This window comes from Polypterus senegalus, chromosome 7, assembly GCF_016835505.1.
Source record: "Polypterus senegalus isolate Bchr_013 chromosome 7, ASM1683550v1, whole genome shotgun sequence".
Classification (NCBI taxonomy): domain Eukaryota; kingdom Metazoa; phylum Chordata; class Cladistia; order Polypteriformes; family Polypteridae; genus Polypterus; species Polypterus senegalus.
In genome coordinates this window covers 4,490,366-4,512,982 of record NC_053160.1, presented here as the reverse complement: position 1 = coordinate 4,512,982, position 22,617 = coordinate 4,490,366, and the positions used below count along the sequence as shown (strand labels likewise).

Genomic DNA, 22,617 nt, shown 5'->3' with positions numbered 1-22,617 from the left:
CTAACCGTCTTCTTAATTAGTGACCAGTTTTTGCTGCTGATTAACTTCTTTTGCCTTAATTTTAATTCATTTGACTCAGGCCCCTTAGTGGTTTCTCTTTCCTTAATTAGCAACCAAAGAAAATAATGAGACACAAAACAAGTCGCCAAGGAACCAGCTTACCTGTGCCTGCCACCCAATATCTGAAAATAAAGAAAGGTGAAGGTCTCAGTAAGGCTGATCTCTCAGGTCACCCAAACATTTTGACGATTTTCTTAGAAAAAACAGAAAATCAACAGTTTAGGAAATGCCTGCTGTGGCAGAATGAGAGAAGCAATGAGCCATGGAATTAAATAATGAGTTTAATTACCAGCAAGAATCAGGTTCTCATTAAGAAACTGGTTGCAGTGAAACTGGCTGGAGTATGACGTTCCGATTTAGCTGCTCATTTGTTGGTTCGTTTTACATCTCATTTCTGTTTGGCTGTCATTTAATGAAGAAAAGAATCAATTTAGAGCAATGAATCCTTAAAAACAGGGCTATTAAAATGAAGGAAAAGGAAATTTAATTAGCAGTGAAAACTGGTCACTGATTAGGAAAAGGGTTAGAATGAAAACTTGCGGCCCACCACAGGCCCGCCGCCAGGGGGGGACAAACGGGACTCTGGTCCGGGGCCCTAACAGAAGGGGGCCCCGTCACGCTTTTTTTTTTTTTGTATACGTATTTGAAGGTTTTGGCATGTGGGGACCCGGGGGAAGGCAGAGGGGCCCACACGTACCCAGTCATCAGGGGCCCAAATATTTCTGGCGGCGGCCCTGCCCACCAGACCCGGAGTTCGACAACCCTGATTTAGATAAATGCCATGAAAGGATCATCTTACTAGCTTGAAACGCCCGCCATTTTGTTTCCAGCATTAGTGCGCTCTCCGGAGCCAACATGGCGGCTCGACGCGTCAGCGGCGCGCTTGTTTAGCCACGTCAGTGTAGTCAGGTCCTGGAAGGTGTGCTAATTTAAATTGAGCTAATCTCGGTTAGTTTTTGTTTAGTTTACATTTTTGTCTATTATTTAATTGAATAAATAATTAATTTAATATATATGTATAATCAAACCTTTCTGCATCCCTTCATAAATGCTTACGCACATTTAAATTTAACGTCCCTTCCAGACTGACTTCCTTTCCGGGACACGTCCGGGGTAACTGGGGTGGCAACAAGTCGACTCGGCGGCTGCAGAAGCGCTGTATGATTGCATTTAGTACTCTCTTTTGTGAAGCAGTCGGCGTGTTAACAGAGAACAGCTATGGAGACGTTATATGGAGTTCCTTTTAGAGTGCTGGAATGTCCCAATATCAAACTAAAAAAGCCGTCCTGGTTGCACATGCCTTCTGCAATGACGGTCTATGCCTTGGTTATCGTCTCCTATTTTCTCATTACTGGAGGTAAGAAGTGCACATCCAAGCGAGAGTGTGATGTGTCGTATATGACGTGGGGACATGTGAAATGTGTTACAACGTTTTAATGAATAGGGGAGAAAAATGTTTTTTAGAACAATTTATTAACTGGAATAGGTATACATGTAATGTCTGTGTGTGTACATAAAACTACAATATGTGCATGTGTTCTGTATTCAGGGTTTGGGTTAGGTACCCCCCTTTAAACAAATCGACTGTAAGTGAACAGTTTCCTTACAGAAGCATATACAGCGGGGAAAAGAAATCTTGAACACGTCAACATTTTTCTCAGTCAATATCTTTCTTATGGGGGCTATTGACATGAAATTTACACCACAACACAAGTAATCCACTCATTCAAAGAAGTCAAAACAAATACGTCCGCAAATTAAGTGACGTGGAATGACACAGGGAATAAGTATTGAGCACATGAAGAAAAGGAGGCGCAAAAAGGCAGGGGAAGCAAAGAAAGCAGCTGCCATCTGAAGTAGCACTGCACATCACCCCAAAATACTGGCAGAGTTCATAGAATTGAAGGAAGGATGAATGGAGACGGCGTACACTTTTTCCCTTTTTGTGTGTGTTTGTGTTCCCTTGCATATCCCCTCTGAGCAGCTTGCAAACCCACAGCTCTACTTAATAACTACAAGTACGTTGATATAGGATTACTTTAAAGCAACAATTAAAGAACATTTTCAGATAATTTGTGAGAAATTTAATGACAAATAAAATTTGCATTTAATATTGAAGAGCATCTGCAAAGATGCCCTCCGAGTGGCTGCAGTTTCCAGTTTGTAAACCCCTGCTGTAACTTGCTACTCCAGCAAAATGTCTAACATTGTTAGAAGTTCTGATATGTCAAGGTTAAGGGCGGGAGGCTTTGTCTCCTTGAGAAAATCTCAGCTTGCATAATCAAATAATTTATTAATTATGGATCATTTACGGAAGTCCCATTGATTTATGGGAGATCTTTGTAATGTGCAGATTGCTGCCTGCACCTTTTGATAGAATTGTTTGGGGTATTTGGTCAAGTGAATGCATAAGTACTGTATGTGTATAATACACACACCTTTCTTATAGATGCACCACTCTAATTTTGCTTAGCCTACTTGGCTTTCAGTAAAGCACACATTCATGTTGTACAAGGTGTTGGATGCATTCAGGAATGTTTTACCGTGGGGGAATGATTGTGTTGAACAGCTCTGGCAAATTGGATAGTTGCACAGTATTGCAGATACTGTGGTCAGTAGCTAGTCAATAGACGCAACGAAAACTCACTCTTATGTTCCTGGAACTGATCTGTGACAATTTGTGACATGGTACATTTCCATGCTGGAAGCGTATAAATGCGTATGGATAAGCCATGAAGTGATGAAGTTGGTGTGCAGCGATATTTAGATATACTTTGCTGTTCAGATGCACTTCAGTATGTATCAATGGGTCTGAGGTGTGCTGGGAAAATATTCCCCATGCCATCGCACTGCACCCACTGGAATGTACTATTTATACCATGTGGTGCCAAATTGTGATCTTCTCTTCAGCATGATGCAAAACAAACCTTGATTTGTCCAATCAATAGTACAGTGTTGATGCTTCTGTGCCCACTAGAAATGCCCTCACAGCCTTGGCAGCTTGTATGGTCTTTGGCAGCTATAGCCCATTTAAGATAAGTTCAGCAAGTGGAGCGTTCTGAGATGACACTCTGAACATCAGTGTTCAATTTGGATGGGTTATGCCCGGTTGTGACCCGTCTATTTGCTTGTACAATTCTTGCCATGCTCCTTCTAACCCTTCTGATCCACAAGTTGTTTTCATTCGCAGGATCTGTTGTTGCTCTTCACACTGTTCAAACGGTTGCATGTGGAAAAACTCATGACTGCAACCTTTTGGGAGATGTTAAGATTGACAGGCCTAATGTCGGCGATAATGCCATATCCAAAGCCACCAGGGTCACTGGTTTATCCCCCATTCCAACATTCAGTCGAACACTCATGTTTGAGACGCCGGTCCGCCAGTTTTATAGCGCATACCACTATCAGATGACATTCAGGGCTGTGGAATCGGCCAACAAAACCTTCGACCACGACTGCTCACATGGTGGTACCGCAGACTCCCATCTCTGTCTTGCAGACAGACAGACATTGAATTTTATATAGAGAGAGATGTTATGTGCTTCCAATCAACACAGTAAATGCATGTCTCTCTACTTTTCATGAGAGAACTACTTAATGGATATATATTATTTTATTCTTATTTATTTTTTTATAATTTGCTTGAACATTCCGTTTGATTTTGCGAATTCTCTCATAGTTCGCTTGCGGTACCGATTTTATTTGCACAAATCCGAGAGAGATGTGGCGGGCTGAGGGGAGCAGGACGGGACCCTCCTCACTCACACGCCAGCCTCGGCCGTATCGTGCATCCACTTAACTAGCGAACGAGAGAACTACTTAACGGATTTAGAGCAGGTTATTTTTTTATTTTTTTTTCTAGAATTTTCTTGAACATTCCAGTTGATTTTATGACTTCTCTCATCGCGCTAAGAGTAATAGTTGGCTTGCAGGAGTGATCTGTTGGCGCCAATCTGAGACAGAGGCTGCGGGCCAAGGGGTGGAGGAAGCGTGACGTCAGGAGTGGGGAGCCCTCCTCGCTGTTGTGTTTTATTTCTATGTGGGTGAAGCCTCGGGGGACAGCTAGTACATCCAGCTTTTTTTTTGCACCCTAACCCTAACCCTAAGTTTGGGTTTGAAGGCTACAGCAATGTTGTTATGCCGTTTTTTTCTATCATTTATTAAAGAAGTTACAAACATTGATCAACATTAAGCAAAAGACGAAATTATAAAAGGGGCTGTATTTTTATCAAAAGGCTAGAAGAAAAAATAGTTTAATCTAATTAGTATATGTGAAAGTGGAAATTTTAACACCGAATATCGCAGTTTACATTTAGTCAGAGTCTCTTTATATTTTTTCCAACTCAAGCAACCCAATACTGTAATATCCTTCGACATATTGCAGTTTAGAATTTATGTGACGGTGGAGCGTGTATCTAATAAAGTGTCATCTCCGTGCATAACCACAAATTATATGTGTATGCATCCATCAGTTTTAGGTTTTAGAATTTGTAAAAGTGTTTGCCCTGAAATCGTTTTTCAGTGTATGTACAGTATTTGTGTGTGATGCATATATCTACTGTATAAAAGAAATGAATACATCTTGTTGCACTCTTGGTAGTTTGCATTTGTGCTTCAAGGGTTGATTTCCCGTTGCAGCCTTGTCACAATGCTGATGGGCAACATGGTGGTTATCGGCTTATCGAAGAGGAAGATGTGCATGGATGCTGCCCTGTCAGACTTTTGAGTTTAAGACTCCTCTTCACTGAAGTAAATACATTTAATTTCCTAGGAATATAGTTAGCTTCCACTTCATTTTGAATGTTGTTTTGTTCTTTAACATGATAATGAAAACTATGCCTGTCTGTGTTTCAGATTCAGTGCCACTTGAACTCAAAAAATAACAATTTCCACATATCTCTCTATTATAAAAAGAGATCCTGAGACGAGACTTTCTCGGAGATCATTTCAACTCCCGCGAGACGAGACTTTTTGCCAAGAGATTTTAAAAAGTCCCGCCCTCCTCTCAAACAGTTACAACCACGCCCACTGTCCACCCGATTCTCATTCGTGTGATTGCTATTGTCAGACACAGTTCCTGCACTCTCGGCTCTAAGCGGGGTCGGAAATAAAAGACAAAGAGTAGAAGACAAAGTAGAATGTCTGAAAGAGGTTTAAAAATGTTGGCTCGATGCACATGCAGAGCAGGTTAGACATTAAAGGTGCTAAAATTTGAAAGTCTCACAGAACTGATAGTAAAGATTACATTAGCACAAACAAATGGAAATTATTACTTGGTGAAACAAAGTAACAACAAATTGAATATATGGATATTGGTGAGATGGCAGAAGTAGGTATTGTTCAGCTTTAAACTTTCAAGTCGGAGACTTGTAGATCATCTAATTCGTGTTGCCAGCAGGGAAAAGTAGTGAAGAGGCGTATCTGCGAGAATTAAGATTTGTTGTTTGGTGAAAGTGAAATCCACATACGCGAGTGGCAGAGACGCAAAGTGGCTGGCGTGTAGTGCAGGCCGGGGGGTTGACAAGCAAAGCGAACAGGTGGCAGAGCCCCCTTGTGTGTGTGTATGTATGTGTATATACGGATTTAGATCAGGTTTTTTTTTTTTTTCCTAGAATTTGCTTGAACGTTCTGGTTGATATTGCAGCTTTTCTTTTTAAGAATCATAGTTCACTTACAGGAGCAATATATTCGTGCTCATCCGACACAGAGGCTGCTGGTCGAGGGAAGGGGAGAAGCGTGACGTCAGGAATGGGGAGCTGGGCAGGGCCCTCTTCGCTGTCCTGTTTCACTTTTTTATGTTTTTTCATAAACTATGTGTGCCATAAAACTGTTTTTCATCATAATTCAAATGCCTTAAATCCAGGGCACCCTTTGTTTACAGGGGAGCAAATAATGTGAATTACCTTTATTAAGAAAATCTCCAAGTAGGACTGTTATTGAGTACAGCTTACTTCTGCAACTGTTTTTAATTTTGTAGGAATCATTTATGATGTCATTGTGGAACCTCCAAGTGTTGGCTCTATGACCGACGAGCATGGCCATCAGAGGCCGGTAGCTTTTTTGGCCTATAGGTATGTGTAATGCATTTTTAATTCATGGTTATTTCATGTTGTTGGTTTATTGTATTTTCAAGTTTGTCTGTTTAAACAGGTTGAAGAATTCCAGATTTCATCAAAAAGTATTTCAGATATTCTTCAGGAGTTACCCATTTCCTTTACACACACATATTAGAGAAGATTGATATGACCAGTGTTAAGTGACAGAGAAATCATATTATCACAAATGTGAGCAATTAATACTTAAAGGAGGTCATACTTCCCTTAGTTGTATATTATTTAATTTTCAGTACTGCTGATGCAGCATAGCAGCATTGTCATCCTTGGTTTGAATCCAGGTTTTGGTCATTGTCCCTGTGTCTGTATGGGTTTTTCTAAGGTTAGCTTAATTAGTGATTCTGATTGGCCCATCTTGAGTGCATGTGTAGCAGCCTATCCAGCACTGCACTTTCTCCAGGTATAGGCTACCATCGACTCTAAATTGGGTATAGTAGCTAAGATCATTTTTGTGTTATATTTTTGGGTGCCTGATAAAATAGAGAACAAATTGGTTTTAGTTTGTGGTCGTGAAATGTGCAGATGATGGGATAAGATGCTCTTTATTACAGCTTCACTTGCCCAGTGTACCCATCTCTATGCGTGTCCTCATTTGGTGGGCTTTTTCTTTATTTATTTCTCTTTTAAATGTTAGCGTTTAGTAACATTTCTCAACAGTAAGACTCCTCTTCAAACGTGTGCTATCCATTACATCAGGGACACTTGGATCCTGGAGAGCCACGGTGGCTTCAGGTGGTGTTGTAGCCCCTTTACTTGTTGGTAACCAATTACTCACGCTAATGGAAATGCAGTGTTTGCATTGATTTAATTGTTTCCATTTAAACCTGTATGATTTCATAGTATACAATCTTGTTTAATACGAAATATGGAATGAAACTGAAGAGAAAAAGTCAAGGACAGAACTGGTCATCTGCTTCAGGCTGTAAATTATTTGGATTATGTCCGTGTAAAGAAAAAAATGACAATATAAGAGTGACCTGACATGGTAGAAAGAAAACATTAACAAATTATAAAGTTAAATAAGATCTATTAATGGATTAGAACAAAAACCTGCAGTCACTACAGCCCTTCAGGTCAGAATTTTTACATCCCTTCCCATTGTCATAAACTGCTGGTTAAAAACATTTTAACTGTTCTGTTATACTTCCTGTAATGTTTTTGTGCTGAAACGCATAAATAATAATTTTCATTTCCTGTCATGTTCTCCCTAATATTCTGATTTCTTTTCAGAGTCAATGGACAGTACATAATGGAGGGTCTCGCGTCTAGTTTTCTGTTCACAATGGGAGGCCTGGGATTCATCATTTTAGATCGCTCCAATGCTCCAAATATTCCAAAGCTGAACCGGTTTCTGCTTCTGTTCATCGGGTTTGTCAGCGTCCTGCTCAGCTTCTTCATGGCAAGAGTCTTCATGAGAATGAAACTACCGTAAGTTTTGGGTTTGACTGTATGTAAGCAAAATTGCAAGAAAATTAGAAAGTTTCTGTATTCTGTAAGATGCAGCTCAGTGTGTTATAATTCTAGGCAGAGTAACAAATAGATATTGAAGGTAAGGTGAATGAGTAGTTTTCAAACCATGTTCAAAATGTGGTCACATTAGTTTGTATTAAAAACAACATTAGAAACATCTGCAGTTAAGCATTTCCTGCAGAATCAATGTCTTAAGTAATTTCAGTTTTTATTTTAGAACTTAAATTTCTTGTAAAGCTTCATTGAACAGGTGTGGCTACTAGGAAACCAAATCAACAACATGAAAAGATGTTAAACAACAAAATAATGAATACAAGGGAGGGGTAAACATGAAAGAGAAAAAGAACCAAAAAAGCAAAACGATAAACCTGCTGCCTGGCTAGGGCCAAATAACCGGTCTTGAATGCCTGCTTCATGCAGTACGTTGAAAGTCTGCTGCACTTGCCCACCACAGTATTAATACAAATATTACGTACCTTGCATATTACTTTGGCCCGTCTTCCTCGAACCAGTTGAGCTTTTGCCTTAACACTCATTTTGCAATTAAAGTTCAAGGTTAGATACATAGAGCTTTACTTGCCCCCAGGTTTTTTACAGAAGCTTTTTAAATAAATGGATAGATAGATAGATAAATACATAAATATTCAAACACACTAGAATGACTAAAAAGCAACAAAATTAAATAGAAAAAACTTCAGACTTGGCTGTCACAATCAGAGTGATGCACTTCGTAGGCATATTGCTGTTGGTATAAAGGACCCCCTAGTTGCGTTTCTTGACGCACACTCCTGAATGATTTGTTGGCTGAAAGTCCTTACACAGAGGATGGTGCAGAATTGTTCATAATGACACTCGGGGGGTTTGTTTTAATCCTCTCCTTCGCTATGCCCTTCAGAGTGTGTCCTATAGTTAGTGAGCTTGCCCTTTTTAATTAGCTTGTTGATTTCCGTGGACTTCTCTGGAAGTGATGTTACCAGTTGAAGACACCACAGCATAGAAAATTGCACTGTCCTTCACTGAGTTGTAGAAGATGTAAAAGGATGTCACTTCTCACATTAAAGGAACAAAGTCTCCTAAGAAACAAAGAGCCTGCCTCTGCCCTTTATTATGTATGTCCAAGACCAATCCAACCTGTCATTAATGTGGCGCCCGCAAGTACTTGTAGGAATGGACCATCTCTACATCCACTCCTTGAATAGCGAACAGACAAAGAGGCTGTTTGGTGCAGAGAAAATCGAAAAGCAGTTCCTTGGTTTTGCTGATGTGAAGGTGCAGACAGTTCTCTTTGCTGTAAGAGACAAAGCTCTCCACCTGATGCCTCTCCTCTTTCTCATCCCCTTTATCAGTACATCCCATAAATGCAGAATCGTCTGAGAATTTCTGCAAGTAACATGACCTGGTGTTCTAACTGTGGGAGGAAACCCACACAGACACGGAGAGAACATGCAAACTCTACGCAGGGAGGACCGGGGAAGCAAACCCAGGTCTCCTTGCTGCGAGGCAGCAGCGCTACCACTGCGCCACCGTGCCACCCGAAATGTGAAGGTGTGCTACTCTCTCTTCGGTTTCATTTTCCGGTATCCTTTTGGTGGTGGCGCAACTCAAAGCACCGTGATGATCCAGCAATGATGGATGCATTAAAAGGTAGAAGTCTGTATGACCATCAGCATCAAGTGACTCCGTGAGAACCGTAACTACAAAGAAGACTATTTTCATTTATGTTAGGTAGAATGCCCAGAGGGGACTGGGTGGTCTCGTGGCCTCTGACCCCTGCAGATTTTTTTTTTTTTCTCCAGCCGTCTGGTGTTTTTTTCTGTTTTTTTCTGTCCACCCTGGCCATCAGACCTTACTCCTTTTATATGCTAACTAATGTTGTCTTATTTTAATTTCTTATTTTGTCTTTTATTTTTCTTTTCTTCATTATGTAAAGCACTTTGAGCTACTTTTTTGTATGAAAATGTGCTATATAAATAAGTGTTGTTGTTGCTGGCAAATTATCATGGAGGCATATAGTTTACCATCCCCAGCAATTCCTAGCCATGTAATTTGACATTCTGTCCATAGCAATTATTACTCCATTGCAGTTTTTAACGAAAAGAGATTCATATAGCTGCACATAGCTGCATCAGCAGTTCTAACTTGGTCTCCTACAATATCATTACTACTGTCACACTGCTCATACATCTGTCTGCTCATTCATTAGAGAATTGTGGACTACAGGAGCCCAGCACATTGCAGGACACATTCACCCACACAGTCATAAGTGTTTTTCGTCTGGACTGCTGTTGCAAAAAGTGACTTCATTGTTGACCATTGATTGGTAAAAATCCACTCATAGTCTAGAACAAGGGTGTCAAACTCCAGGCCTGGAGGGCCGCAGTGGCTACAGGTTTTTATTCTTACCCTTTTCCTAATCAGTGAGTAGTTTTCACTGCTAATTAACTCCTTTTCCCTTCATTTCAATAGCCCTGTTTTTAAGGATTCAGTCCTCTGGATTGATTTATATCTTCATTAAATGACAGCCAAACAGAAATGAGATGTGAAATGAGCCAACAGATGACAGGCTAAACTGGGATTTCAAACTCCAACCAGTCTCATAATGAGAAGCTCATTCTTGCAGTTAATTAAACCCGTTATTTAATTCAGTGGCTTGTTGCTGCTCTCATTCTGCCACAGCAGACATTTCCAGATCTGTTGATTTTTCTGTCTTTTCTAAGAGCACCGTCTAAATGCTTTGGTGACCTGAGAGATCGACCTTACTGAGACCTTCACCTTTCTTTATTTTAAGATATTGTGTGATGGGCACAGGTGAGCTGGTCATATGGTGGCTTGTTTTGTGTCTCATTATTGTTTGGCTACTAATTAAGGAAAAAGAGACAACTAAGGGGCCTGAGTCAAGTTAATTAAAATGATGGCAAAAGGAAGTTAATTAGCAGTAAAAATGGCTCACTAATTAAGAAGATGGTTAGAATGAAAACATGCAGCCACTGCGACCCTCGAGGACCGGAGTTCGACACCTGTGGTCTAGAACCTCTGTTTTCAAAGTACCTATGTTTCCATACGCTGGCATGTACAGAAAGCGATGCTAATATCCATTGACCTGGTGCATGGCCACCAGCGAGGCTCCCTTAGCAACCTGGCATGGTTTTGTTCACAGATTTGGAGAAAGTGAGACATGTGGTGTTGACTCAGACCCCAAATGAGTGCTGGTGGTGTGAATGTGCAAGCAGGTGATGAGGCAGACGAAAGTAGTGGAGCCACATGGAAGGAGCCATGAGTTTTTGGGGTTAGGGTAGCAGCATTGGCGGCACCCCACACAAATTGCCCTCAAACAACAACAGCAAAATTTTATTTCTGTACCACATTTTTCTACAAGTTGTCCTGTATTTGTAAAGTGCTTTACGAGAGATTAAAGAAAAAATGAAAAAAAAAACGACAAATTAGTATTAAGCATATTAATGAAAATTCTTCCTCTTTTACATCCTATCGCTGTCAATGAAGTTCTTCTTTGTTTAACTGAGGTATTGCTGTGGAAGTGATGGATTTAACTTGAATTTAACTGCCACATCATTTATATAAAGCTTTTTTTTTTCTTTTTTCAGGGGATACCTTATGGGTTAATTCAATCCCAGCATTAACAAAATTTCCAAAAGTAAGAGAAGAACAAAGAAGAACTGAAGAACTCATTACTGGATAGAAATCCAGGATTCTGTGCGTGACTTCAGATGTCTGAAAATACATACCTAATTATACTTTGCTTGTGAATATTGCACAGTATACACTGTTGTTTCTGCAACAGGTACTCCCCGCTTAAATAAGTCACTGTGGGCAACACTTCCTTGTGCAGACTTTAATTTCAAGTTTGTTTCCGAGCTTCTCTGACTTTTATGTTCTGAAAATGGTTAGTTGCCGTGAAAACCTCTTAACTAGCAGTATTGATGAAACGGGGTTGCGTTATTGGCAAGTTATTGACAGTGACTAGATTGGTTAACAAAAAAAAGGAACTTTTAAGAGATGCCTGATTATAATTAATTTGTCTTGAAAGGTTAAAAAAGGCCTTAAAAAAAATGCCCAACTTGTGGTCTGCTTTGTGTAAATGCAGCTGTAAAGTAATATTGTTTTCTACGTTTGGAAATAAAAGCATTTCTACTTTCACCATATTAGTCTGCATCTGCAACAGTTTGCATGATTTAGAAGTCAAATTTCGTGGTTTAGAAGCTTTTTAATTTCTTACGCATTCACTTAAAATAAGTATAGATAAGATAATGGAACTTGGTTCTCTGGAGATGGATGGGTCAGTTGACAACTGCTTGGATAACTGGAGGTTAAACAACAAATCACTAAAATGTACTTTTAAAGACTGAAGTAAAATTGCTGCAAACTAGGTATAAAAATATTTATAGATAAAGAATTTTGTATTTTAAGCATGATAGTTTTTTGGTTTCTTTTTCCCCCAGTTCATGCTTCTGTTGTTTGTACCCATTTTGTACAAGCCAGGGTCACAGGAATGTCTCAAAATTGAAATCAAGGTAGGGATTCTCCCAGGATGGGATGCCAGACCACTGCAGAGTGTTCAGTAGACCCACCCTGCATGCAAACACCCGGGTCAGGGACAAACTCCACATTGGCCCATCAAGCAAACCCTGAGTCTCCAGCATCTGTGAGCTGCTCTTGTATTCGTTATGCGTTACCAGGATCGCTTACTTACACACTCACGAATGGTTTGCGTCAGGATTGTTGTTCCAAAAAAAATTAAAAAGAAGGTGACTTCATAGTTCACCCAGCTTTCAGTTCCTGAAAACTGGGCTCGAATTATAAGCCTGGATTCTTGCTGGTTTGTAATTGGCACGTGCTCATAGTGTGTGATATAGTAATGCTCTCTGGTAATGGTGACCAGATATCCCATATTTCCTAGGACAGTTTCATAAATCATCCGTAATTTATTCTTGGAAAATCTTTTTTAGACACTAGCTGTTCCCCACGGCTCCACCCGTGTAGTAGTGAAACAGGACAAACTTTAAAAATCAATAACATTTTTTAAAAAAAAAAAGTAATAATTTGTATTGAAAAGAATTTATATTGATAGCTTTCGTATCCGAGGGCCTCTTGATATACAGCGTTTGGTGTATATACAGTACTAGCAGAATACCCGCGCTTCGCAGCGGAGAAGTAGTGTGTTAAAGAAGGTACGAAAAAGAAAAGGAAAAATTTTAAAAATAACGTAACATGATTGTTAATGTAATTGTTTTGTCATTGATATGAGTGTTGTTCTCATATCTATCTATAGCAAAATAGCCGCGCTTCGCAGCGATGTCATGTGTTAAAGAAGTTATGAAAAAGAAAAGGAAACATTTTAAAAATAATGTAACATGATTGTCAAAGTAATTGTTTTGTGTATTTGGTGGCAGCGTCACGAAGTTATTTTCGGTAGCTGCATCAGAAAATGTACCACAACGTCTGACACGCCTCGTTTTTACTGTTTTCTCACAGCTTGGATTGTTGCTGTCATATACACACACACACACACACATATATATATATATATATATATATATATATATATATATATATATATATATATATATATATATATATATACATACCTATGTACATCATATATACACACACACATATACACACACACAAATTATATATATGTGTGTATGTATGTGTGTGTGTGTGTATGTATGTATGTATGTATATATATATATATACATATACATACATATACTTGTGTGTATGTATGTATGTGTCTATATGTGTGTGTGTATAGCTTTGGTCACTGAGTGCAAGGGAAAAATAATAAAATATAGTCTATAAGTTATTAAACAGTAAAACATTAACGTTTTAAGAAGTACAGGTATATTGAGCTGCGGTGGGTTGGCACCCTGCCCAGGATTGGTTCCTGCCTTGTGCCCTGTGTTGGCTGGGATTGGCTCCAGCAGACCCCCATGACCCTGTATTTGGATTCAGCGGGTTAGGAAATGGATGGATGGAGGTACATTGAGCACTACTGGAGTGGTTGCGGGTAAACTTCATTTTAAAGACTGTGTAACACAACAGGTAAGTAACTAACAGCAGCTAAAATGTATATGGATCATCTATCGGTAGTTGATCCCTTTTGAAAGGCGCTACACGACGGCTGTGGTATAGAAATTACATTTTGTATGTGAACGTTCAAATTTGTGCCTCTGGTAATGTGACTTACCGGCAATTAAAGAAAATTAGTTTTGTGCCCTCTGCAGTGTTAAGAGAGAAAGGCTTTGGTTTGGGATAAAAGGAAAAAAGGTGTAAAGAAAGGAAAGTTGCCTTTTTCTTTTATATAGTATAGAGATGTGTTCGCTGACGTTATGATCGCCTTTTAGGGACAGTCGTGGTGGGTCTTGTGTAGACTGGTGAGACGTCCCCGCCATTAATCAGCTGTGATGGCACTGTCAGTCCTTCACTCCTGTGCGTATGTTCATAATCCGAGCTGAGGACCTCATAATCGTATACGTGCAAAAGAAAGTGTGAATTGCCTTAATATTATTTTGCCGTGGTGTATAAAAGGGGTCCCGTGTTTGCACTTGTCTGGGCTATAGCGCAGGGGGCGGATGAAAAAAATTAAAAGTGCTCACTTTGACTTAAGGCAGAAGCGCAGTCAGCGTCTCAAAGGCGGCACAGCTATGCACGCGCTGGCTGCTCGACTTTTGCTGGGCAGGAGACCCCAGTTTTTGTACACACGTTCATGATATCAAAAGTCTCAGCGCTCTTTAGAGGTAATTCATATATTATATATATAGCAAAATACCTGCGCCTCGCCTTACCGTTCATTTAATCTTGGCTAGTGGCGGAAAAATTATAAAATGGAAGGAGGATGGCTTTACCAAAACAATTATTTATGGCGAATCGATTATTCATAAAGCTTGAATTGGTGATCTGTTTTTCTGTGTTAACCTGATATTTTTTCATACTTCTTCTCAAACTAAGGTGGTGCGAGGGTAAAATGAATCGGGGTGCGCTGATCAATGTAATCGGTGTGCCAGGAAATCATGCATTGACAAAAGCTCCCCTTTGGTTGTAATGCAAAGTGTGATTAAATGCATTATTTTTTAACACGTTATGGAGCACATGCATTGAAGCTTCTCAGCTGTGCTTGTGCTAAGAAAAGGAAAGATTTAAAAATAACACAACACAATTGTCAATGTAACCTTTTGTAAGTAGTGCCTGGAGGATTCAGTGTGAAGAAACTCTAGAGACAGCGTGTGTATTAACTTGTGGATTTTTCTGTGAGTATTTGGTGGCAGTGTGACAAAGTTGCTTCGGAAGACGGCGTTAGCCTCGGAGCTCAGCTCAGAGCAAAATGAGGTAAATGGGAGGGGAGATGATGACGTGACTCCCCCACCCGCCTTAACTGTCAATCCCCCACAAACACAATCTCTCGGAATTTGCATAAGCACACCCCTTCACCTACAATTTTAACTTAGTTACAAAGTGATCAAAACTCTCGCTTATATCCTCGCCCTCTCATTAAACTTGTATCCCGCATTACCTGTGGGCATGTGAAACGCCAGCGGCAGCCTGTCTATGAACTTAATTTAAACTTTAGGTTTACATCGTGCTTTCTTTCCGAGGTAGCAGCACTCATGAATATGGTAGTATATGTCACTCGCTCGCTTCTTATTGTTTCGCTGCCTTCTCAATTATATAATGCATGTTTTCTTCAGCGCTTTTTGGAGGTCTTCCTGGTTTTCTACGCACTGCGTTGACAGTCAGTTCACGTGATTACGTGGGAGGCGTGATGATGTCACACAAAACTCCGCCCCCCCACGTCATTGCAGCTCAACTCCATTACAGTTAATGGAGAAAAATACCTTCCAGTTATGACCATTAGGCGTAGAATTTTGAAATGAAACCTGCCCAACTTTTGTAAGTAAGCTGTAAGGAATGAGCCTGCCAAATTTCAGCCTTCTACCTACACGGGAAGTTGGAGAATTAGTGATGAGTGAGTGAGTCAGTGAGTGAGTGAGTGAGTGAGGGCTTTGCCTTTTATTAGTATAGATATACAGCGTTTGGTTTTGCTCTCGGGGCGTGAATGCAGCTGTGATCTCTGCCAAAAATGTAAAAAGTTGGCAAGATATCTCTGGGACAAGCGGAAGGTGGGTACGCTCCAACGTCAAACATTGCCACTGTATCTGATTGTGTTCACCTCTGATGGGAGAGTAGAGCGCGTGGCCGTGATATCTCTGCTAATGAGCAGCTGCCCTCTAAAACACACGTAGCTCTGATGTCTCTCTCTCTCTCTAAAATGTCAAACGTTACTCCTTAACAATCTGTAGATGATGATGTCTGCTGAACAAACGGCTATCGCTAGCTAAGCGGAGGCAAGGTAGGCTCCAACACGTGACGAGAGGAAGAACAACTTGAATGGAGGCTCATCTCCCTACTCCTCAGGGCCGAGGCCCCCCCTCTCCTCGGCCCACAGCCTCTCTCTCAAATTTGCACAAATGAATTGGTGCTGCAACCAAACTATAATACTTAGTGCGACAAGAGAAGTCACAAAATCAACTGGAATGTTCAAGAAAATTATAGAAAAAAGCCTGATCTAAATCCGTTAAGTAGTTCTCTTGTGAAAAGCAGACAGATGTACAGGGAGTGCAGAATTATTAGACAAGTTGTATTTTTGAGGATTAATTTTAATATGGAACAAACACAGTGCTATCAGTCAATCCAAAATGTTAATAAACCTGAAACCTGAATGTTTCACAACGGAAATGTGAGTGTGAACATCATCAGGGGAATACATATGTGCGCACAATTATTAGGCAACTATTAGTGTGCAGATTTATTATGCAACTAAAGGAAAAATGAAAATGTTCCCATCTCACTTGTTTATTTTCATCTGTTATAGTGAGAATAATAAACAAACACCTCAAAATTTACAAATAAACATCTCTGACATTTAAAAAAAAATCAATCAATGACCAATATAGCCACCCTTCTTTCCAATAACAGTCATAAGCCTTTCCATTCATGGAGTCTGTCAGTTTCTTGATCTGTTGACGATCAGCTTTTTGTGGAGCAGTGACTACAGCCTCCCAGACACTCTTCAGAGAGGTGTATTGTTTTTCTCCCCCGTAAATCTAGCGTTTAAGAAGTGCCCACAAGTTCTCGATATGGTTTAGGTCAGATGAGGAAGGGGGGCCATGTCATTATTCCTTCATCTTTAAGGCCTTTACTGGCTGGCCACGCAGTGGAGAACTTCGATGCAAGTGATGGAGCATTGGCCTGCATAAAATCATGGTCTTCTTCCTGTATCACTGTTTGAAGAAAGTGTCTTCGAAAAACTGGCAGTAGGTTTGGGAGTTGATTTTGAGTTCATCTTCAATGCAAAAGGTCCAACTAGCTCATCTTTAAAAATACCAGCTCATACCAGTACCCCACCTCCACGTTGGAGTGGAGCTCTGTGCCCATTACTGATCCACAGGTCCATCCATCTGGTCCATCAAGAGTCACTCTCATCTCATCGGTCCATAAAACCTTTGAAAAAAATCTGTCTTCAGATATTTCTTGGCCCAGTTTTGACGTTTCAACTTATGTTTCTTGTTCAGTGGTGGTTGGGTTTCAGCCCTCCTTACCTTGGCCATGTCTTTGAGCACTGAACACCTTGTACTTCTGGGCACTCCAGGTAGGTTGCAGCTCTGGAATATGAAAGTACTGGAGGATAATGGGTTCCTGGTAGCTTCACGTTTGATTCTTCTCAAATCTTTGGCAGCTAATTTGCGTCTTTTGTTCTCAACACGTTTCTTGCGACCCTGTTGACTATTTGCAACAAAATGTTTGATGGTTCTGTGATCACACACCAATATCTTAGCAATTCCAAAAGTGCTGCATCCCTCTGAAAGACTTTTTACAATTTTTGACTTTTCAGAGTCAGTTAAATCTCTTTTTGGCCCATTTTGCCTGAGGAAAACTAGCTGCCTAATAATTCTGCACACCTTGATATAGGGTGTTGATCTCCTTAGGCCACACCCTCCCTCATTACACAAATACACATCACCTGACGTGCTTAAATCCAATAAGCATTCAAGTTAATACAGCTTGGAGTTGGAATATACCCATTAAAAATGATGATATGGTCAAAATACTCACTTGCCTAATAATTGTGCACACAGTGTATGTTGGATTTTTATATATGTCACATACCTGCCGGTTGGTACTTCATGGGCCTCATGTATAAGGCCGTGCGTAGAATTCACACTAAAACATGGCCTACGAACAAAACTGGAAATGTGCATACGCACAAAACATCCAGATGCATAAAACTGTGTGTACACCAAGTTCCACGCACTTCCCCTTTATAATTCCCAGTGAATGTGAAATTTATCTGAAGTGCATGCGCCTGCAGCCCCACCCCAACTCCTCCCAGAATTTTGCATATTGTCTCACAGATGCCACAACCTGAATAAAGAAGTGCCATCTCCTGGTCAAACTGGCAAAGACAGACCTTATTATCCCATCTCGTCCTTCTATTCGACACTCTATCTCTGTTCATCTCGGCTCTTTGTCGTTAACACCAGCCAAGTTGGTACGCAGCCTTGGAGCAGTGATCAATGACCAGCTGTCCATGTTGCTGTGGTCTCTTGGTCTTGCAGATTCACTCTGTACCACCAGGGTTTGTACTTTCTCGTATACAAAGTATAGGGAAAGTATTGGAATCCTCCAAAAATTCCATTTCGAGATTTTGACAAATCTCAACGTTTTAGACCTTCCTGAGGCCGAAAATACCATTTTTTTCGAATTATGTCTGTCTGTGTGTGTGTGTCTGTGTGTGTGTGTGTAAACGTGATAACTTGAGTACGCTTTCACTTAGGTCAGGTGTCTCCAGCTCACTGATCAGTGATTAATTAGTGACCTGGAGAGCTACTGTGGCTACAGGTTTTCATTCTCACCTTTTCTTAATTAGTGACCAGTTTTTGCTGCTAATTAACTATTTCCCTTTATTTTAATTGACTTTTCTTGAGATTCTGACAGTTGAATTGATTCTTTTTTTCCTTAAACATAAATTTGATGTGATGTGAGCCAACAGATGAGCAACTAAGTTGGGGCCTCAAACTCCAACCAATCCACCAACTTCAGTCAGTTAGTCATTCTCCAACCCGCTATATCCTAACACGGGGTCACGGGGGTCTGTTGGAGCCAATCCCAGCCACTATAGGGCACAAGGCAGGAGCAAACCCCAGGCAGGGCGCCAGCCCACCGCAGGGCACACACACCCACATACCAAGCACACACTAAGGGCAATTTAGGATCACCAATGCACCTAACCTGCATGTCTTTGGACTGTGGGAGGAAACCCACGCAGACACGAGGAGAACCCGGGAAGCGAATCCAGGTGGTCTTGCTGTGAGGCAGCAGTGCTACCCACTGTGCCACCGTGCTGCCCCCCCAACCAACTTCACTCCATTCAGCTTCTTAATTTGAAGCCAATTCTCGTTGCTAATTAAACCCGTTATTTAATTCCATGCTGCTCACTCTGCCATGGCAGATATTTCCAAAACTGTTGATTTTTCTTTTCTAAGAGCGCTGGATGTCAAAATGTTTTGTGGACCTGAGCAGATCAACATTACTGAGGCCTTCGCCTTTCTTTATTTTCAGTTATTGTGTGATAGACGTAGGTTGTTTATGTGTGAGTTCATTTTATGTCTTAATATTGTTTGGTGCTAATTAAAGAAAAAAGAAATAATTAAGGGGCCGGAGTCTTAAGTTGTGCATCAATTACAATTAAGGCACAGAGTTAATTAGCAGCAAAATCTGATCACTAATTAAGAAAAGGGTGAGAATGAAAACCTGCAGCCACAGTAGCTCTCCAGGAATGGATTTGGAGACCCCTGACTTAGGTCAACCAAATTTTGCATACAAGTATTGGGTACAAAATGTAGATTTCTATCAACTTTTGTGAATTTCCCCTTGGGATTAATAAAGTATTTATCTATCTATCTATTATATAGTGCCTTTCATATATATCTATCTATCTATCAATTTAATTTCCGTTAAGCAGAACTGGTACTTTACCTTTTCTTCAGGCAGCTGCAGAGTCCGATTTATTCAGCTTTAATTTTATAATAATTGTTCAGTATATTAATTTGATTTGTTGTGGATGGTTCTTTAATGTACATAATATAAAATATATAATTAATATCTTGCAGTTTACTCCTCAAATATCCATCCCCATATCTGAGTATACAAGAAAGTCGAGAGGAGTCCACTCCCGATTTTTTTAAACTGTGGGTCGTGGTCCAAGACGTATTTAATGGGGTGAAGCCCTGGGTTGGTACAACCTCCCTAACCCGACACAGATGGGCAGAGACACGAATACCAGCACACAACACTCTTTTATTCAAGACTGAGGGAAGCACTTTTCTTTGCTCCCCACAGTACATTCGCAATTCCCAATCCTTGCTTCCTTCCTTTCCAATTCCCAGTCCTTTCACCTCCACTTCTCCCTAGCAAGCTTCGTCCTTCTTCCTCCAGACTCTTGCTTCTTGAATGGAGTGAGGCTGGTCCTTTTTATTCTTCTTCTGGGACTGTTCCAGGTGGCTCATTTGTATCACCTGGAATCGCTCCCAGGTGTAGTGGAAGTGCATTGAGCTTTATTCACTTTTTCAAACAACACTGCTATTATTTTGAACACAACTGTACATAAACAGTGCCCCTCGGTGTCCATTCAGCATTATTACACCTTGAGAGCCGAAAGGCGAAGGCGAGTTTTCCCTCTGAGTGTCCAGAGCAGGGGTCCCCAACTCCGGTCCTGTAGGGCCCCAGTGGCTGTGCAGGTGTTCGTTCATTCTCGCCCTTAGTGACCTGTTTTTCCTGCTAAATAACTTCTTTTGAATTCATTTTAATTTGTTTTTTAAGATGTGTTCCCTGAATTTCTTCATTTCTTTCCTTAAACAGAAAGGAGATGTGAAGTGAGTGAGCCAACAGAAGACCAACTAAGTCAGGGCCTCAAACTTCAACCAGTTGCTCAATCAGGCGCCAAGTCGTTCATTAAACTCGTTCTTTAATTCCATGGCCTGTTGCTGCTCTCATTGTGTGATGGCAGACATTTCTGAAATTGTTGATTTTTCTCTTTTCTAAAAGCTCTGTGAAAATGTTTAGGTGTCCTGAGCAGATCAACATTCCTGAGACCCTCATCTTTCAGATATTGTATGATGGTCACAGTTTGCTGCTCATGTTTTGGCTCATTTTTGCATCTTATTATTGTTTGGCACGTAATTGAGGGGAATGAAATAATGAAGGGGGCCGAGTCTTCAAGAACAAGTCAATTAAAATGAATTCAAAAGAAGTTCATTAGCAGCAAAAACAGGTCACTCGTTAAGAAAAGGGTTAGAATGAAAACCTACAGCCCCTAACCCTGGTGCCCCCCTCAGTGTCCATTCAATATTATTACACTTTGAGGACCGGACCCTTGGTGTCCATAGTGTGTATTGATGAAAATGTCCACAGTGTGCTCTGCTTGAATTACAATAACGGCGCTCCTCAATGTCCATTCAGCCCTGACACGCAAAAAAAAGTTTGGGGCTGCCACCTGTATACTTGAAGCCTGTCTACAAATACGGTGGTGTGAAAAACTATTTGCCCCCTTCCTGATTTCTTATTCTTTTGCATGTTTGTCACACAAAATGTTTCTGATCATCAAACACATTTAACCATTAGTCAAATATAACACAAGTAAACACAAAATGCAGTTTTTAAATGATGGTTTTTATTATTTAGGGAGAAACCTACATGGCCCTGTGTGAAAAAGTAATTGCCCCCTTGTTCAAAAATCACCTAACTGTGGTGTATCACACCTGAGTTAAATTTCCTGATTACTGCCACACCAGTTTCAATCAAGAAATCACTTCAATAGGAGCTGCCTGACACAGAGAAGTAGACCAAAAGCACCTCAAAAGCTAGACATCATGCCAAGATCCAAAGAAATTCAGGAACAAATGAGAACAGAAGTCACTGAGATCCATCAGTCTGGTAAAGGTTATAAAGCCATTTCTAAAGCTTTGGGACTCCAGCGAACCACAGTGAGAGCCATTATCCACAAATGGCAAAAACATGGAACAGTGGTGAACCTTCCCAGGAGTGGCCGGCCGACCAAAATGACCCCAAGAGCGCAGAGACGACTCATCCGAGAGGTCACAAAAGACCCCAGGACAACGTCTAAAGAACTGCAGGCCTCACTTGCCTCAATTAAGGTCAGTGTTCACGACTCCACCATAAGAAAGAGACTGGGCAAAAACGGCCTGCATGGCAGATTTCCAAGACGCAAACCACTGTTAAGCAAAAAACAACATTAGGGCTCGTCTCAATTTTGCTAAGAAACATCTCAATGATTGCCAAGACTTTTGGGAAAATACCTTGTGGACTGATGAGACAAAAGTTGAACTTTTGGAAGGCAAATGTCCGTTACATCTGGCGAAAAGGAACACAGCATTTCAGAAAAGAACATCATACCAACAGTAAAATATGGTGGTGGTAGTGTGATGGTCTGGGGTTGTTTTGCTGCTTCAGGACCTGGAAGGCTTGCTGTGATAGATGGAACCATGAATTCTACTGTCTACCAAAAAATCCTGAAGGAGAATGTCCAGCCATCTGTTCGTCAACTCAAGCTGAAGCGATCTTGGGTGCTGCAACAGGACAATGACCCAAAACACACCAGCAAATCCACCTCTGAATGGCTGAAGAAAAACAAAATGAAGACTTTGGAGTGGCCTAGTCAAAGTCCTGACCTGAATCCAATTGAGATGCTATGGCATGACCTTAAAAAGGCGGTTCATGCTAGAAAACCCTCAAATAAAGCTGAATTACAACAATTCTGCAAAGATGAGTGGGCCAAAATTCCTCCAGAGCCTGTAAAAGACTCATTGCAAGTTATCACAAACGCTTGATTGCAGTTATTGCTGCTAAGGGTGGCCCAACCAGTTATTAGGTTCAGGGG

At 40.7% G+C, this 22,617-nt stretch overlaps 1 protein-coding gene across 1 annotated transcript; it reads left to right on the top strand.

The window, feature by feature from the left end:
* Positions 1–1,147: 1,147 nt before the first annotated feature.
* ostc (oligosaccharyltransferase complex subunit) lies at positions 1,148–11,803 on the top strand. The gene is made up of 4 exons (XM_039758159.1): positions 1,148–1,417; positions 6,038–6,131; positions 7,404–7,601; positions 11,246–11,803. The coding sequence occupies exons 1-4, from the start codon at positions 1,279–1,281 to the stop codon at positions 11,262–11,264; spliced, it is 450 nt and encodes a 149-aa protein (XP_039614093.1). The 5' UTR covers positions 1,148–1,278; the 3' UTR covers positions 11,265–11,803.
* Positions 11,804–22,617: the final 10,814 nt, after the last annotated feature.

What these genes read in the sequence shown, in the direction of transcription:
- ostc (XM_039758159.1), top strand. Translation starts at nt 1,279, where the DNA reads ATGGAGACGTTATATGGAGTTCCTTTTAGAGTGCTGGAATGTCCCAAT. An exon ending in CTATTTTCTCATTACTGGAG is followed by an intron (nt 1,418 to 6,037) that starts GTAAGAAGTGCA and finishes TTAATTTTGTAG; the next exon opens with GAATCATTTATGATGTCATT. An exon ending in GTAGCTTTTTTGGCCTATAG is followed by an intron (nt 6,132 to 7,403) that starts GTATGTGTAATG and finishes ATTTCTTTTCAG; the next exon opens with AGTCAATGGACAGTACATAA.